The following is a 14,843-nucleotide window of genomic DNA, read 5'->3' as shown; positions in this document are numbered from 1 at the left end:
CCCGCGGGCCCAGCGCCCATGGCTCACGGGCCCAGCCGCTCTGCGGCATGTGGGATCTTCCCAGACCGGGTCACGAACCCTTGTCCCCTGCATCGGCAGGCGGACTCTCAACCACTGCGCTACCAGGGAAGCCCCTAAAGTATTTTTTAAAAACTGATTCCAACATACATACAACAACCTGCACCAGGTCCTCGCTGTTGCCAAGTACATGTCCTCAAGGGGTTGCTTTAATAATTTGATAAGAATGACTTCCAATGGCATAGCAATTGTTTATACCAAACTGGATTTTTCTAAAGCACTTGAAAGAATGTAGTTTTGTAAGTCGGTGAGATACAGCCCCAGCAATCTGGTTTGTTGCATCCTCTTGCTAAACTGCCTCCTTACTAGTGAATGACGGAGAGATGCTCCCTGCCAGACCATGCTGGGATTTTCACCCCTTCCGAATTGGCAAGGTGTGAACTAACGATGTTTTCCTAGAGTTGGAAATTCATCCAAAAGTTGAAGAACCCTCTGGGAGCTTTTAAAAGACCTAACCTCTGAGAACATTAACCCCTCAGGCAGTCGTGGGGCGGAGGGCGTCCTGGCCTCTCCCTTCCTCAATCACAGAAACGCTCTACCTCTCCTGTGACTTACAGTTAACCCACCTGTGACGGGGGCCGACAAGAACAACCTCGAGTACACAGGGAATGTGTTCACCCCATGCTTTGCCAACACCTTGAACTCAGCGACCCTGAACCAGCCGCTCTGGCTCAACCTGAACTATCCACTTCTGCCCGTGTTCACGAATCCCTCCACCTTCCCCCAGTACCAGGTGAGTGAACGGACCCTGGGCCTGGCTCTCCGGTGGCCGTCCACGGAGGAGCCTTGGTTCAGGAAGCCTAATTCACAAAGAGCCATAGACTCATGAGTTAATTTTTTCATCAGGACCACATCAGACCGACCACCCGGTACACGTGTGCGCACATGCACGTGCATGTGCGTGTATATTTCTCATTTTCCTTTGTCTGAATTTCAGTTCACTCTGTGCCGTGTCTTCCAGAGCTTGGCTACGTTTGGGCCTGTGAAGGACTTGGGCTCCCAGGAGAGGATGATAGCATAGTCCTTGTTTCCCACCACCTCCTTTACAGTTGGACGACATGTGTCCTAGGTTACTTGGGACAGTCCCAGTTTAGGTCTTTTGTCCCAGCATAATTATTAATTGCACCTCCTTTCACTCTCAAGTGTTCTGGTGCAGATGACAAATTATGTGGCCATTTTATTTCAACTACAAGCCAGCAATCTTAGCTTCTACTGGCTAAGATGGCTTGACACACATTCTTGGTCTTAGGCTCATAGCTAAGTGGGGCCAGACACAATGGGATGGAGAAACACTTGCAGGGTGGGAAATTTTACTCACAGACTTATTTATTCAGGGAAAGTGTAGTTTCTTTAGTTTGTCTATTTAACTTAATCTCCCTCAAGAGCTGCCACCCACTGGGTAGATAGAAGAAAAAATCAAATGTTCACTCTGGTTTATACCATAGTCTAAACCAAGAGCTTAAATAGTCCCTTTAGGTAGGCTCAGATTTCTCAGTGTTCTGTCTCCTCCGTGGCTCCTTTCCAGAATGGTGTGCAGGTGTATGAAAGGGCCAGGTTCCTGGGAACCTGCTACCCCAGCCTGGCCTGGCCAAGCCTGGAGAAGGCAGAGAGAAGGGAATCCACCTGAAAATCGACTCATCCTGTCTCTGTGCCCCTCCCCCTCCCCCTGACCCTCCGGTCCCACGTGTCATCCCCTCCTTTACAGCAGAGCGGCAAGCCTCCCAGCTTAGACATCCTGCGCAGAAGGTGGATCTTCTCTGTTCCATGTAAAGCCCCTCTAAGCTGGCCCACCAGGCTTAGCCCCTGATTCTTAAACAGGAACTAAAGTAAAGGAGTTTAGCATGGTCTCTCTTTTCTTCTGCAAGGTTTTGTTTTCAAGCCTTTTCTTGTTTGCTAAACAGAGCAAGTGGCCACACTCTCCTCACACCCCACCACTGAGGTGAGACGTCATAAGGAAGCATGATCCACGGGAAAATCCGAGTGCGTCCTTCCCATGTCTATGATATGTTGTCCTGGCAGCGGTCTCGAGAGAAATGCCCTGTCCACGTCCTCACTGATTCACCAACTCTTTCACTGTTGTTCCTCCACCCTTGCTCACTCACTGTGCAGTCGTTTATCACCTAGTCCCTGATGCACTCATTTGTATTTATTTTTTTTCTCATTCATTTAAGTAATTAAAACAAAACAAAAATACCCTTGCTTCACACTGAGTATAGGCCTTGACTCAGGTGAGGTGATTCCAAGATGACTAGGAAGCTCGGCGTCCAGTACCAGTCAGGGACAAATCAAAAGCCAGCATGGTGTGCCCCCCACCCCTGAGAGAGAAACAATTGCATAATTGTATTTGGTGTAAACCGATTCACTCTCAAATGCACTCACAGGGCTCACCATGTAAAGCTAATTTGCAATGGTCTGTTTTGTAAAGAGGGGCTAGTTTCTCTGCTACATTATCTTCTTCTGACTTGACTTTTGGAGTGGGTGAGATTTGGACATATTTTTCCAGCATGAAGTCCTTTGTCTTTAGAGATGCTGATGTGTGCATCACAGGGCTGACTCTGTGCTTCCTGGGCCTCTGGGCAGAAGGGCCCTGGCTGGTAGGGCCCCTGTGGTCACAAGGGACAGGGTAATTTACCTTCTCCCACAGGTCCTCATGGTCTCATAATGCCATCAGGCTTCAAGTCGGCTGATCAGGGGGCCTGATATGATAAAAAGAAAGCAGGTTTTAGAATCGTCAGACTTGGGTTTAAGGGAATTGCATTGCTTCCAAGCTGTGTGGTCTTGGGCAAGTTAGTCAAATGCTCTGAGCCCTGGTCTCCTCACCTATGAAATGGCCTCATAATAATTACAGCAGCAGCAGCAAACACTTGAGTCAGTTGTCAGGTTAATGGAGTCCAAGCATGGGAAAGGGCTTTGTAAAATCTCAAGTGTGATATAGATATTGGCTATGATTACTTTTCAGCCCTGATCTTCCTAGGAAACAGTGTCAGGGAGCTCAGCAGACCTTGAGAAGGCACAGAGGAGAAATGGAGAACAGTCTATCCTAGCCTCTTTTCCTGCTTGGTGTTAAGAATAAAAATGAGGTCCCAAATCCAATTTACTCAGAGCTCCACTGTGGATGGACGCAGAGCCGTGGAAGACTCAGCCCAGCACACGGGAGCTCCGGGGCCTCCTGGGCTGCTTGACACAAAGGAACTCTGCTCCCAATTAAGGAGGGAGGGCACGTAGGAAGAGGCCGTGGCCTCAGGCAAAGAGGAATGAATGTGTGTTTACCCTTGCTTGTGATTTTACAGAATTGCAATTTGAACAACTAGAAATCTCCTTCAGGTCATACAGTGTGGCTCATACTGATGAATATGGCATCATCTCCTGAAAATCCACCCCAGGACAGAGCAGGGACAGGCGGGTCACGGATCCTAGGGGTAGCCTCAGCTAGGCGGGCGTGGGGAGGACGGCGCCCTGGGGGAGTTGGCTGTGGAAAGCAGAGCTGAGCACTGACGCGGAGGTAGTGAAGCAGAGGAGGGACACTTAGAACGTGGCCTTGGAGCCCACTGGGGACTGGGAACAGGCAGGGCGGCTCCATCCGGCTAACACCTCTGTCCCAGTTCAGGCCACGCCTGGGGTCACAGGCTGGTCGTGGTGGTGAGTGGGGCTGCCCTGGCAGCAGGGCTTGGAGAAAAGGCGAGCAGGTGCACTGGTTTCAGGTGAAGGGGTTGGTGGATGTGGGAAAGGCCCGGCCACGGTCAAGTGCAGGTGCACGGGAGAAGAGAGCAAGGAGGGCCCTGAAAGGATGTGCTCTCTCGGGGACGTGGGGGATGGGCGCTGAGAGAGCTGGGGGGCTTCCCCAGGACCCCACATCAGGGATTCGGAGCCTTTTAGGAGGAGCCCATGGGCTCTGAGGAAGTCCTCAAGGGCAGCATCAGCCATCAACACTTAGACGATTGGCACAAGCTGAGCCCAGGATGGAGGCAGCATCTTGGGGCATGGAATCTTCTGGAAAGACATACGGTCTGAGGGGGGGTTGGGGTTTTGAACTGCATCTCAGGGGGTTCTTAGGGGGTAACTCTGGATTGGCAGATAGAAGCAGCCTGGGACTGGAGGGGTCATGGGCTGACCCCATCCACAGTGGCAGTTCTGCTGTGTGTGTGTGTGTGTGTGTGTGTGTGTGTGTGTGTACACATGGACACTTAAGGCCACCCTGGACAGAGTTGTGAATAAAGTTTCTACTTCCCGTCGGGCTGAGCTGCCAGGCAGCCTCTTCAAGTGGTGGGAGTAGCAGGGGCAGGGGGTGACAGTGAGAGATGGTGGCAGAATCCTTACTACATGCTGCACTGTTCTAAGCCCTTTAGATGGATTAAATCATTTATCTTCACGTCAGTCTTCATCATCAGGTACAGACACAGGTGTACATGTGGGCAGATAGATGCACAGCAGCAGAGACCAAAACTGATACACCTAGGTTCATAGTTGCACATTTGTACACAGAAACACACAGCTGCAGACACAAATGGAAGCAGATGTGCTTAAATAAGCGTGGAGGCAAGCTAGCACACACATGCGCACAGACGTACATGGGTACTTCACGTCTTGGGGCAGGAATGGGGTTTGGGGAAAGGCATTTAGGAAAGGGGTATAGACAGCAACAAAGATAATCTGGCTACCTTCACAGGCTTTGCAGGCCTGAACACACATAATTTTAGAGACAAGGGAAAATGGGCTCCGAGAGGTGAAGTGACTTGCCCAAGGTCACACAGACACTAAGGGGCAGATCTGGAGTTCAAGAGGCAGGCGGGTTCCTAAAGCTCTTGCCTTAGATATTCACCAAAAAGGCTGTGAAGCATGCTAACCAGGGGCTTCCTGTGTGGTGTGAGGCGTGCTGCTGGCTCTACCTGACTCCAGCTGGACTAGGCAGCTGGTGGGTCTGGCCAGTAGTGTTGTGGGATGGACTTGAACGTGTCTGGAGGTCCAGGCAAGGGAGCTGGAAGCTGAGTTGAGTAGCTGCTGTTCCCTGGCCGGGATCCCACTGCCCCACAGCACTGAGCCTCCCCCTTCTCTCCCCAGGGCCTGTACCCACAGCGGGCAGCCAGGATGCCCTACCAGCAGACCCTGCAACCCCAGCTGGGGTGTTACTCCCGACAGGTGAGTAGCTGACCTCCTCGCCTCTGTCTCAGCTCCGCAAAGGCCTTCAGGTCAGAAGGATGTCTGTTCCCTTGTCTTTGTCTAGCTGCGTCACCAGCCACACTTTCCGGCCCGTGCTTGACCCCAGAGTACAGACAGAAACACCAACATGCATGTGGACACAAGCCAGTGTCCCCAGGTGATAATACCAGCTGGCACTTACAGAGCCCTTACTGTGTGCCAGGCCCTTCTCTAAGGGCCTTACCTGCATTAATTTAACCTTCAGAACTACCCTATAATCTACCTTATAGATTAGAGATGAGGAAACTGAGAGAGATTAAATAATTTGTCCAAAGTTATAAAGTTAACACATAAGTTAGCTTTTACTGTGGCAACAAATGGCTTCAATGTCTCAGAGGCTTTCAGCAATAAAATATTTATTTTTTTACCCATGGGTCTACAGGTTGGCTGAGCAGTACTGGGGTTGGGTTCAGGCCTGTTTCACGTGTCCCCCTTTTGGGCCTGTGCTGAAGATACAGTCACTTTTGCTCCTGCCATGCTGGATGGCGGAAGGGCTGAGCAGAAACACCCAATGTCTCTGAGGGGCTCAGCTCAGAGCTGGGACGTGGTAATGTACACCTGCCTTCCACGGGCCAAAGCAAATCACATGGCCTGCCCAGCATCAGTGGGGCTGGGAGTCATATCCCTTCCATGTCAGTTTGTCAGTTAAAATACCAGACACCTAGCTAAATTTAAATTTCAGATAAACGGTGAATAATGTTTTAGCAGAGCTATGTCCCAAATACTACATGGACCATACTTATACTGAAAAAAAACCAAAACAAAAAACTTGCTGTTTATCTGAAATTCAAATTTAACTAGGTGTTATATATTTTTGTTAGCTGACTCTGCACCCTCTACTCCCATGGATAGGTCGGGGGTCAATATCTACTTGACAGTAACACAATGGCAGATTGGGGGTTGACCCTGAGCCGCCTGGCTTCAGGGTCCATGTTCTCAATAACTGTGCCTTACTGCCTCTTGTATACAGACACACAAAAATACGGTATCAAAATAAAGCAGCAGAGACAAAAATACAAACACACACCCAGAAACAAATAAAGATGCAGTTATAGACATGCATGCCAAGCTGCATGTGTGTGGGCCCACGCACACACACACGAAACACAAAACAACACTTCCAGAGGTTTTGAGGATCTAGGGGCAGGGATGGGGGTGTGAGGAAAGGAGCTGAGGACTGGCTACGTTCTCAAGCTGGCCTTGCAACCCCACAATCAGGTGGACAGATCAAACCCACATCAAACCCACGGACTCCTCTGCCTCTCCCCCCTCCCCGGGGAGCCCTACCCTTTCTCTGCAAACTGCACCTCTGACCGCTGAAGGATGTTAGAATGTTCTAGAAGGTAGAGAAGGGCCCATAAGTGTAGGCTACTTTCTTACGTGGGCCAGGACTGCTCTTTCAGCAGTAGGAGCTTTTGCGTCCTGCGGTGAAGTTGAGACGAGGCAGTCAGGCTCACAGAATCTCAGTCTCATCCCCTCCACCCCACGAGCAGTGATTCCATCCACCTCGCTCCAAAGTGAATGCTTTTAGACAAAGTTATGTAAATGCATATATTTGAAACAGTAATATAAAAACCTGGTACACAATTTTTAGAATCTTAGAGGCAATCACTGTGATTGGTTTCTTAGGTATCCTTCCAGTGATATCTATTTATACAAGCATTTTTATACAGATGTGGCATTCTGGGCACACTGCTCTATCATTGCTTTTGTCAGCAAAGAGGATTTCTTGGAGATGGTTCCAGAGCCCTATACCCAGCTCTGTTTTATGTGTTTTATCAGTGACATGTAGTTAAGATACAGTTTTGCATAAAGCTTGCATAAGCTCTAGGACTTGTATCTTCTCTTTCATGTCAGTTTCCTCCCAGGTCCAGGACTGTCCCCTCACTGTGAAAACCAGGTTTTGTTTTTTTTTTCTGCCACGCTGACCCTCTGGTGTCTGTCTTGGGAGGTGCCTTCCTGGGGTCTCTCTGTGAGCCCTTGGCACTTTCTGACCTTCAGCTCACCCTCTTGGGGATTTGGTGCCCATGTCCAGTGTCACCAGATCCTACCTGTCCACTGGGGGAAAGATGGGGAGGGCCAGGAGGGAGGGGCTCAGGCTTCCAGAGGGAGCAAGCATAGCGGTGCAGTCCAGGGCCGTGGGCTCTGGGCTTGCCACACTGGGGATTCCAACAAAACTCAGACGCTTGAAACACTTACTGAGCAATTTGCTTAACTTCTCTGAACCTGTTTCCTCATCTCTAGAATGGGGATCCTAATGGTCCTACCTCACAGGGCTGTTTGGAGTTCAAATGAGAGAATCCACATGAAGGGCCTGGCATACCCTTGTTATCACTTAATAAGCGCTAACCTTTGTCATCTTTTTAAATCGGGTAAGGGTGTGCAGGGTGAGAAAGGGCAGTCAGTACGCCCAACCCCTGAGCAGCTTGGACTACAGACTTGCTATTAAAGTGGAAATCCAGAAATTTCCCGAGTTTTGACCGAAACACACAGGAGGATGGATGTCAGCTCCACACAAGACATTCGGAGCTGTCAGTAGTGGAATACAGTGCTCGTGATGTAACGAGCTCCCTGTCATTTTAGATATTCAAGTTGACACTTAGCAGTCTCTTCTTTCCTCCCTCCTCCTCTCTCTCTCTCTTTCTTGCACTTATCCATTTAACATATATTTATCCAGCAGCTACTGTGTGACAGGCACTGTCTCAGGGCCAAGGATAAATCAGTAAATAAGACAGGTGGGCTTCCTGCCTCATCAGGGACAACATAGTATGAGCCCTGCTTCTTGGTGGGGGTCTGATCCAGGTGGTCTCAAGCCCAATGAGTTCCTACTTTTCTTAGGGTTTGAGCTCAATCCCAGTGCCCCCATTTGGCCTTTCTCCTCACTCACACTGCCCAGTACCATAACCACCAGCCACGTTTGGCTATTTACATTGAAATCAAAACTAAGTAAAATTTGAAATTCAGTCCCACTAGCCAGATTTCAAGTGCTCAATAGCCACACTTGTGTCTGGTGGCTACCATATTGTGTGGTACAGACCCAGAAGATTTCCATCATCCATCACAGGAACTTCCACTGGGCAGAGAGCTGTCTTGGACTTGGGGTCTGTTGAGATCCTGAGCTAGAAGCCAGGGATGTATACATCCCAACAAACTTTACTGAGATGGTAAAAGACTTAAAAATGAACCAGGGGCTTTTGAGATGGTTATTGGCTGAGGGTAAGGCAGGGGACAGAGAAGAGAATGGAAATAATGGAAATAATATTCCTTTGCTATTTACTGTGTGCCAGTCTCTCTACTGATTTCAGCTGCCTCAGTCCCCGTACAATGGAGATAGCATTTGCCCATTTTATGGATAAGGAAACTGAGACACAGATAAATTAAGTAACTTACCAGTCTCACATATAGAAGCTGAGCCCTGTGCTTCTTTCCCGTCCAACACATTGCCTTCTATGCACCCCACAGTGTCTGAGGGGCACAGGGGCTGAGGGGTGGGGCCTCAGGTTAGGGTCAGGGCCGGGGGACTGTGATGTTCAGTGGCAGCAGGCTCTGCTGGACCTCTGTCCTCTCCTCCAGGCCCTGTCTCCTCTCTGCCATGCAGGTGATGCCATACAACAACCCACAGCAGATGGGACAGCAGATTTTCCACTCTTCCTACAACCCCCTGCTGAGCTACATTCCCTTCGTCCAGTCCAACTATCCGTACCCTCAGAGGACACCTCAGAAGCTGGCCAGAAATCCCCGAGACCCTTCCCCCATGGCAGGAGATGGGCTGCAGTGCCTCTTCCCCCAGGCGTATGGGTGAGTCCTCAGCCCACACTGGAAATTCACCTCGTATCCGGAAACCTGCTGGAGAGGAGAGGTGGGCGCTCCGGGCCTCAGTGCTGCTCTCTTGGTACATATATTCCTTGGCTGTGGGGAGGGCAGACACTGTGCCTTGTGGGTCCCGGGTGGAGCTGATGTGGAGGTGAGCCTGATCTGGGCCTGGGGGAGGGCCCTTTGGCAGGCCCAGTTGGGGCTGGGGTCCTCAGCTTGGTGCAGAAATACAGCTGCATGGTCAGTAGTGGATGAGCGCACCACCCATAGCAGGTGGCAGGTAGTGGAGCGGGACGCATATGCCTTTCCCCATTTGCCTGTTTTCCAGCAGGCCACGGCCAGGTAATCTTCTTACAGCTCTTTCCCCCACTTACTGCCTCCTGAGCTCCTTGCCAGGCTAATCCCTCCAACAGCCCAGCGAGTTCGCAACCGGCCCTGCTGAAGGGCCTCTCGCTGCTCATCAGGCTGCTTTACACTTTTCCCCCCAAATACCCCAAACAGCAGAGGAGAGGAGCTTAGCAGCCAACAGCCAACACAGACTCAACATTTTAGCTGACAGTTCCATACAAACTTTTCATGCCGGTCAGTAAGGAATTGGTGTTTGTTGTTTTAATGTAACAACGCACAGCTGCTCATTCCCACCCACCAAACCTTCACTGCTGATGCTCTGCAAGGCGGGTGGTGCCAGGTCAGTCCTGAGAATCCAGGTGTCCTAGGCACATCCCGGGAAACGTGTGCTCCAGCTTGAGAACCTCCCTTTACAGGATTAGGACCCAAGTCCCCAACCTGACATAGATTCCCTTCCTCCCCATCACAGCCCCTCACCGTAGTGTCAGCCGGGTGTCCTGGACTCAGACCCTTTCACTCAGTGTTTCCCATGAATGTCCTGATAGAGGGATAAATGCTGGAAAGAGGTTTCCATAGTCAGATCTGTTTGGGAAGAGAAAGGTAGAAACAAAGCTAAACAGATTTCTTAACTGTTGGAATTTGCAGATTATTTCATTTACTAGGGTTCATGGGGAACATTCAAGAAGCTGGTCAATAGTGTCATTTGAATATAAAACCCATGACCCCTTATTTCTTTTTTTCTCTTTTTCTTTCCCTTCCTCCATCCCTTCCTCCCTCCCTCCCTTCTTTCCTTCCCTCCCTCCCTCAGCCCCTCCCTCCCTCCCTCAGCCCCTCCCTCCCTCCCTTCTTTCTTCCCTTCCTCTCCTTTTTCCCCTTTTCTCGTAGAGCATATCATGGTGTGTTCCGCCAATGCAGCCTGGAAAGCGCTGCGTCAGTTCACATAGTTACGGTGAATTTAGCCTGTGGGGCACCGTCCATGACTAGGACATGGTTCCTCCCTTCAGAGATGAGAGTGGATGAGAGGGGACACAACGATGTTAATGCCGTGACAAAGTGGAGGCCATCCAAGTGTCCCGAGGACAGAGGGAGGATCCCTGCTGGGTGCACAATGAGAGCTGCAGGATGGGGAGGGTCCAGTGAGCAGTGACTGGGGGAATAAGGCCCTCAGGTGGGAAGGTGCGTGGTGGGCTTGAGGCCTGCGGAATAAGGGCATCTGGTTGAGGTATTAGATTTATCCCTGAACAAGGTGGAAAATAGGAAAAGGGAGACTGGGCTTGGATTATTAAAGGCTCTGACTGGTAGGCCTGGGCATTCAATGCGGATTTGTGAACATTGCAGTGAACTGATGGGCCGGAGGGGAGAGAAACAGGAGGGAAGAGGGGGCGTAGTCTGGAGGTGACTGCAGGGTCTGTAAGAGAGGTTCTCACCTCCTCGGAGGTGAGAGTAGCTGAGACTACAGAGGGAAGACAGCCTACCCGCAGGCCAGCAGACGTGCCCCTTGCACGCTGCGACTCTGGGCTCGAGGGAAGAGAGAGTTACTGCAGAAGCCAGAACCTGCTGTCCTTGGGAGGCAGCGTGGTCCCAAGTTCTCACCAGTCAGCGGTCGGGGAAGCACTGATTGGGAGCAGTGAGAAACGAGGGTTGGGACCTGGTCTCTGGCTGTCTTCAGAGGGGCAGGAGAGGAAAAGGAGTGAGCAGGAGACTGAGGAAGGAGCAGCCTTAGAAGTGGGAGAGAGCCTGCAGCCAGCTGGGGACACCATGGGCGACGGAGAGTGACGGCAAGTAGCGGCAGTCAGCGCGGTGGAATGGTGGCCTGAGAGGGTGGGAAGTAAGTGAGGTCGGAAAAGCAAGGCGAGGAGTGCAGGCCCGTGTCCCCCGAAGGGATGATTCGTTCATTCAAAAAACGTTTGTTGCGTCTTCTGTGTGCCCGGCACTGCTCTAGGCACTGGTTACTGGAGTGAACAAGACAAAGTGTTTCCTTCCGTCATTCCAGAAGGAGAACTAGACAGTACGGAAGCAAAGAAGCATCATACGTGTCAGGTGCAAGGGATAAGCGGGAAGGGAACAAGGGACCTCTCTGCAGCCGAGATCTGAATAAAACGAGAGGATGAGCCATGTGTATATACCGGTGATGAGCACTCTGGGCAGAAAGAATCGGAAGTGCAGTGGCCCCGAGGTGGGAAATGTAGCTGGGGCACGATGAGCGGAGGGGAGAGAGCAGGCAGAACTGAAATGGGAGAGGTGGCAGGGCCTGGGAGCGGAGGGAAGGAAGAGCAGCGGGAGGCCATGAATGTCCTAATTCTCCGTGTAAGGAAGATGGTGTTGATCGACATACGAAGAGTGGGCTGGCTGGTGAGAGCTGATGGAGGGGACCAGGGTGGGAGCCTTTTTAGCCAGCCAAGCAAGAGGTGCTGGTGGCGTAGACTAGGGCAGTGACCATGGGAAGGAGGTGAGAGAAAAGCTGTGGAGCATTTATTTGCTTGGTAGAATTGATGGGAATTGGTCATGGTTGGACGTGGAATGAGGAAAAGAGGGGAGTCAAGCGTGGCTCCATCTGAGTGTCCAGATGATTGGCAGTGCCAAAATTCTAGGGTCCAGATGACGATAACAAGGCTCTGTTGATCAGGAGTTTGGTTTTGCATATGTGAAGTTTGAGACGCCCGTTAGACACTTGCGTGAAGCAGTTGATAGGCAGGTGGATGTCTGAGTCTGGGGCTCAGGGGAGAAGTGGTGGCTGATAATATAAATTTGGGAGTCATTAGCATATAGATGATACTTAGAGGCATGGCATGGGATGAGATCGCCCGGGAGCACATGTACATAGATCTCCAACGTGGGTCTCCAACACGTAGAGGGGTTGGGGAGATGGGGAGGCACCAGCAAAGGATCTAAAGGGTGGGAGGAAAAGCGGGAGAGTGTGGAGTCAGGGAGCCAGGAGAAGAGAGGGAGGGATGACAGTATGGCAAGAAAACCTGGGCACTGTAGGATGGAATGTAGGCAGCACTGGGCACAGGGGTGGAGTTGAGATTTACCAGCTGTGCTGGATGGAACAAGGTCCAGGAGAGGCTGCCTGGGTGGGGGAGGGGTACAAGGGCGTAGGTGGAGAGTTTAGTCTGGGAGACCAGGGGCCTCAGTGCTTCCTCTGGGTCAGGAACCAAGAGATTAAACTGTATGAGGTGGAAGAGGAAGGAGTCGGTGGCCTCTGTGTTCTCAGGAAAGGAGGAGGGGGCCCCTTCCTGCCCTCTGCCAAGTTCATTTGCATACATCCATCAGGGCAGGATAACAATACCATGTATCTTCCAAAGAACAATAAGTCTGAGAGTTAAAAAGAACACAAATGATAATTACACTGGAATTATTACTGGACGGTGTAGAAACTGCCACAGGCAAACCAGGACCGTTCACCATATTCATGAGGCAGGTTAAGCCCCTCTTCTTCCTCCAGGAAGCCTTCCTGGATAACTGTAGTCCACATGGATTACCTGTCTTCCTGGCCTTCTAGTTTGCATCCTGTCTAGACCATGCCCTTGGAAGTTGATCTGATCAGAATTTCTCATCATGAAGGGCTCAGATGTGTGGGGTGTGGCAATCAGATACAAGGTGTGTCATGAGTAATTTGTTACCGGTAATTATTAAATACTCGAGTATGGGTTACAGCCTTTATTTTATAAATCAGAGTAGAATTCAGAGTGTCCTTATGATAACATCACTTTTAATCGTTTCTTTTCCAATATGATGTTTGAAAAAGAGAAAAAGAGGTGGGGTTACCACAGACATAAATTGCTTATCGGGCACCTACCTGGTGCCAGGTCCTGGCCTGAGTGCTGAGTGTCAAATGGTGAACAGTCCAGACAGTGTCCCTGCTCTCATGAAATTTATTTTTGTGAGAAGGGACTCAAACAACCCAAAGACTCGCTTGTCCATGGCTGCTCACAGCGAGCAACAGATACACATACCAGCGGAGGCATTACAAATTAATGCACTGGTTTGTTCCCATCGCTTCTTCCCCTCCCCCCCTTTTTTGTCTCATCCATTCATCGGAGGGCGCCACGAATGTGAGCATCTTCTGTAATATGCTTCCGCCCAGCTGAAAAGTGACTGAGAATCCCTGGATTAGACTATATCAAGCTATTTGCTCTGCCGCAATTTGTCTTGAGCTCTGTTCCATTCATTCAAAGTATCCTAGCAGATGGGGAAAGATATTGCAGTAGGATCCCTAGTGTGAGTAAATGATTCCATCTGGAGAGGTTGGTGAAGGCTTCACAGAGGAGATGGCTTTTGAACTCTCTTTTGAAGTATGAATTAGCAGTGTGCCAGGGAGAAAAAGCAGATGGGTGTGTTTTCCTGCTCTCAGAGGGTGAGGCTCAAGTCTTCTCGGCACTTCCTTCCCTGAGGGTCTAGCAGAGTTCCAGGCAGTCAGGGATGCCTCAGTGCTTACTTGCCAGATTGGTGTGAAATGCGGGGTCTGATCTAGCTTGGTGCTGACAGGGGGATCAGGAACCCTGGGATTGTCCGGACTCTGAGATCTCACCCTAGGACATGGCCATGAGTTCTCTGGTGTGGAATTTCCTGAGGGACACACAGGGTCCTCTAAGGCAGGTAGAGGGGCTACAGGCCTACAGGTAAGGTGCTTAGATCCAGAGAGGCTCCTTAGTCTTTGGTCTTGGATATGGAGAGAGCATAGGCTGGGTGGAAATAGCCCCTACAGGCTGCCAGGGCCTTCCTGACCTAAGGAAGTGGCAGCAGAAACTCTTTATTGTCCTCCAATTGTATCATTTCAATATTTTATTTTCCCAGAGCCAAAACTTTTTACATTATTGCTAAAGCTTTCAGCCTCCAAGCCTGTCATGATCTTCCCAGTCTTTGACAGCCCCAAAATTAATATACTACTTTCCCTAATATCTCTGCCGACATCAGGAATTCTATCACAACGTCATTTTCTTTCTCCTCCAGGTTCGGCTCGACATCCGGTGGGCCCCTGATGAACAGCCCCTATTTTTCCTCTAGTGGGAATGGCATACATTTTTAGATCTTCTCATCTCCCTCCTCCTACCTTAGCCCTTGGAGCAGGGCTAAGGGCTCTGGAATTCTGGATTCTGCAACAGCTTGGTATGAAGTTTGGAAAGCCAAGGTTCCGACCAGGTCACAGACAGAAAACAGCAAGACCAGACGCATCCATGGACCAACACTCACACACGCACACACACACACACACACACACACACACACACACAGCACAGACTGCACACCACCCCCTCGGATTCATATTCACTTGCTCATCCACATATGCATCTGTATTTAGCTAACATGAGTGATTTCTGTTTTTGTTGTTAAAATAGACGTAAGACACTTAATTTAGAAAGTTTGTGTTTTCTGATAGAAGTATGAGCTGCTTGAAATAAAGTGTG

The 14,843-nt window shown here is 50.3% G+C and overlaps 1 protein-coding gene across 1 annotated transcript in view; it reads left to right on the top strand.

Moving 5' to 3' along the window:
• CUNH1orf94 (chromosome unknown C1orf94 homolog) overlaps positions 1–14,464 on the top strand; it is a 36,777-nt gene extending 22,313 nt beyond the window's left edge. The window contains exons 4-7 of the mRNA XM_007453853.1: positions 636–811; positions 5,137–5,214; positions 8,873–9,072; positions 14,389–14,464. Of these exons, the coding sequence (XP_007453915.1) occupies positions 636–811; positions 5,137–5,214; positions 8,873–9,072; positions 14,389–14,464 (530 nt within the window). The remainder of the gene's footprint in view (positions 1–635; positions 812–5,136; positions 5,215–8,872; positions 9,073–14,388) is intronic.
• Positions 14,465–14,843: the final 379 nt, after the last annotated feature.

This window comes from Lipotes vexillifer, unplaced genomic scaffold, assembly GCF_000442215.2.
Source record: "Lipotes vexillifer unplaced genomic scaffold, Lipotes_vexillifer_v1.1 scaffold213, whole genome shotgun sequence".
NCBI classification, from domain to species: domain Eukaryota; kingdom Metazoa; phylum Chordata; class Mammalia; order Artiodactyla; family Lipotidae; genus Lipotes; species Lipotes vexillifer.
This window is presented reverse-complemented; position numbering and strand designations above follow the sequence as displayed.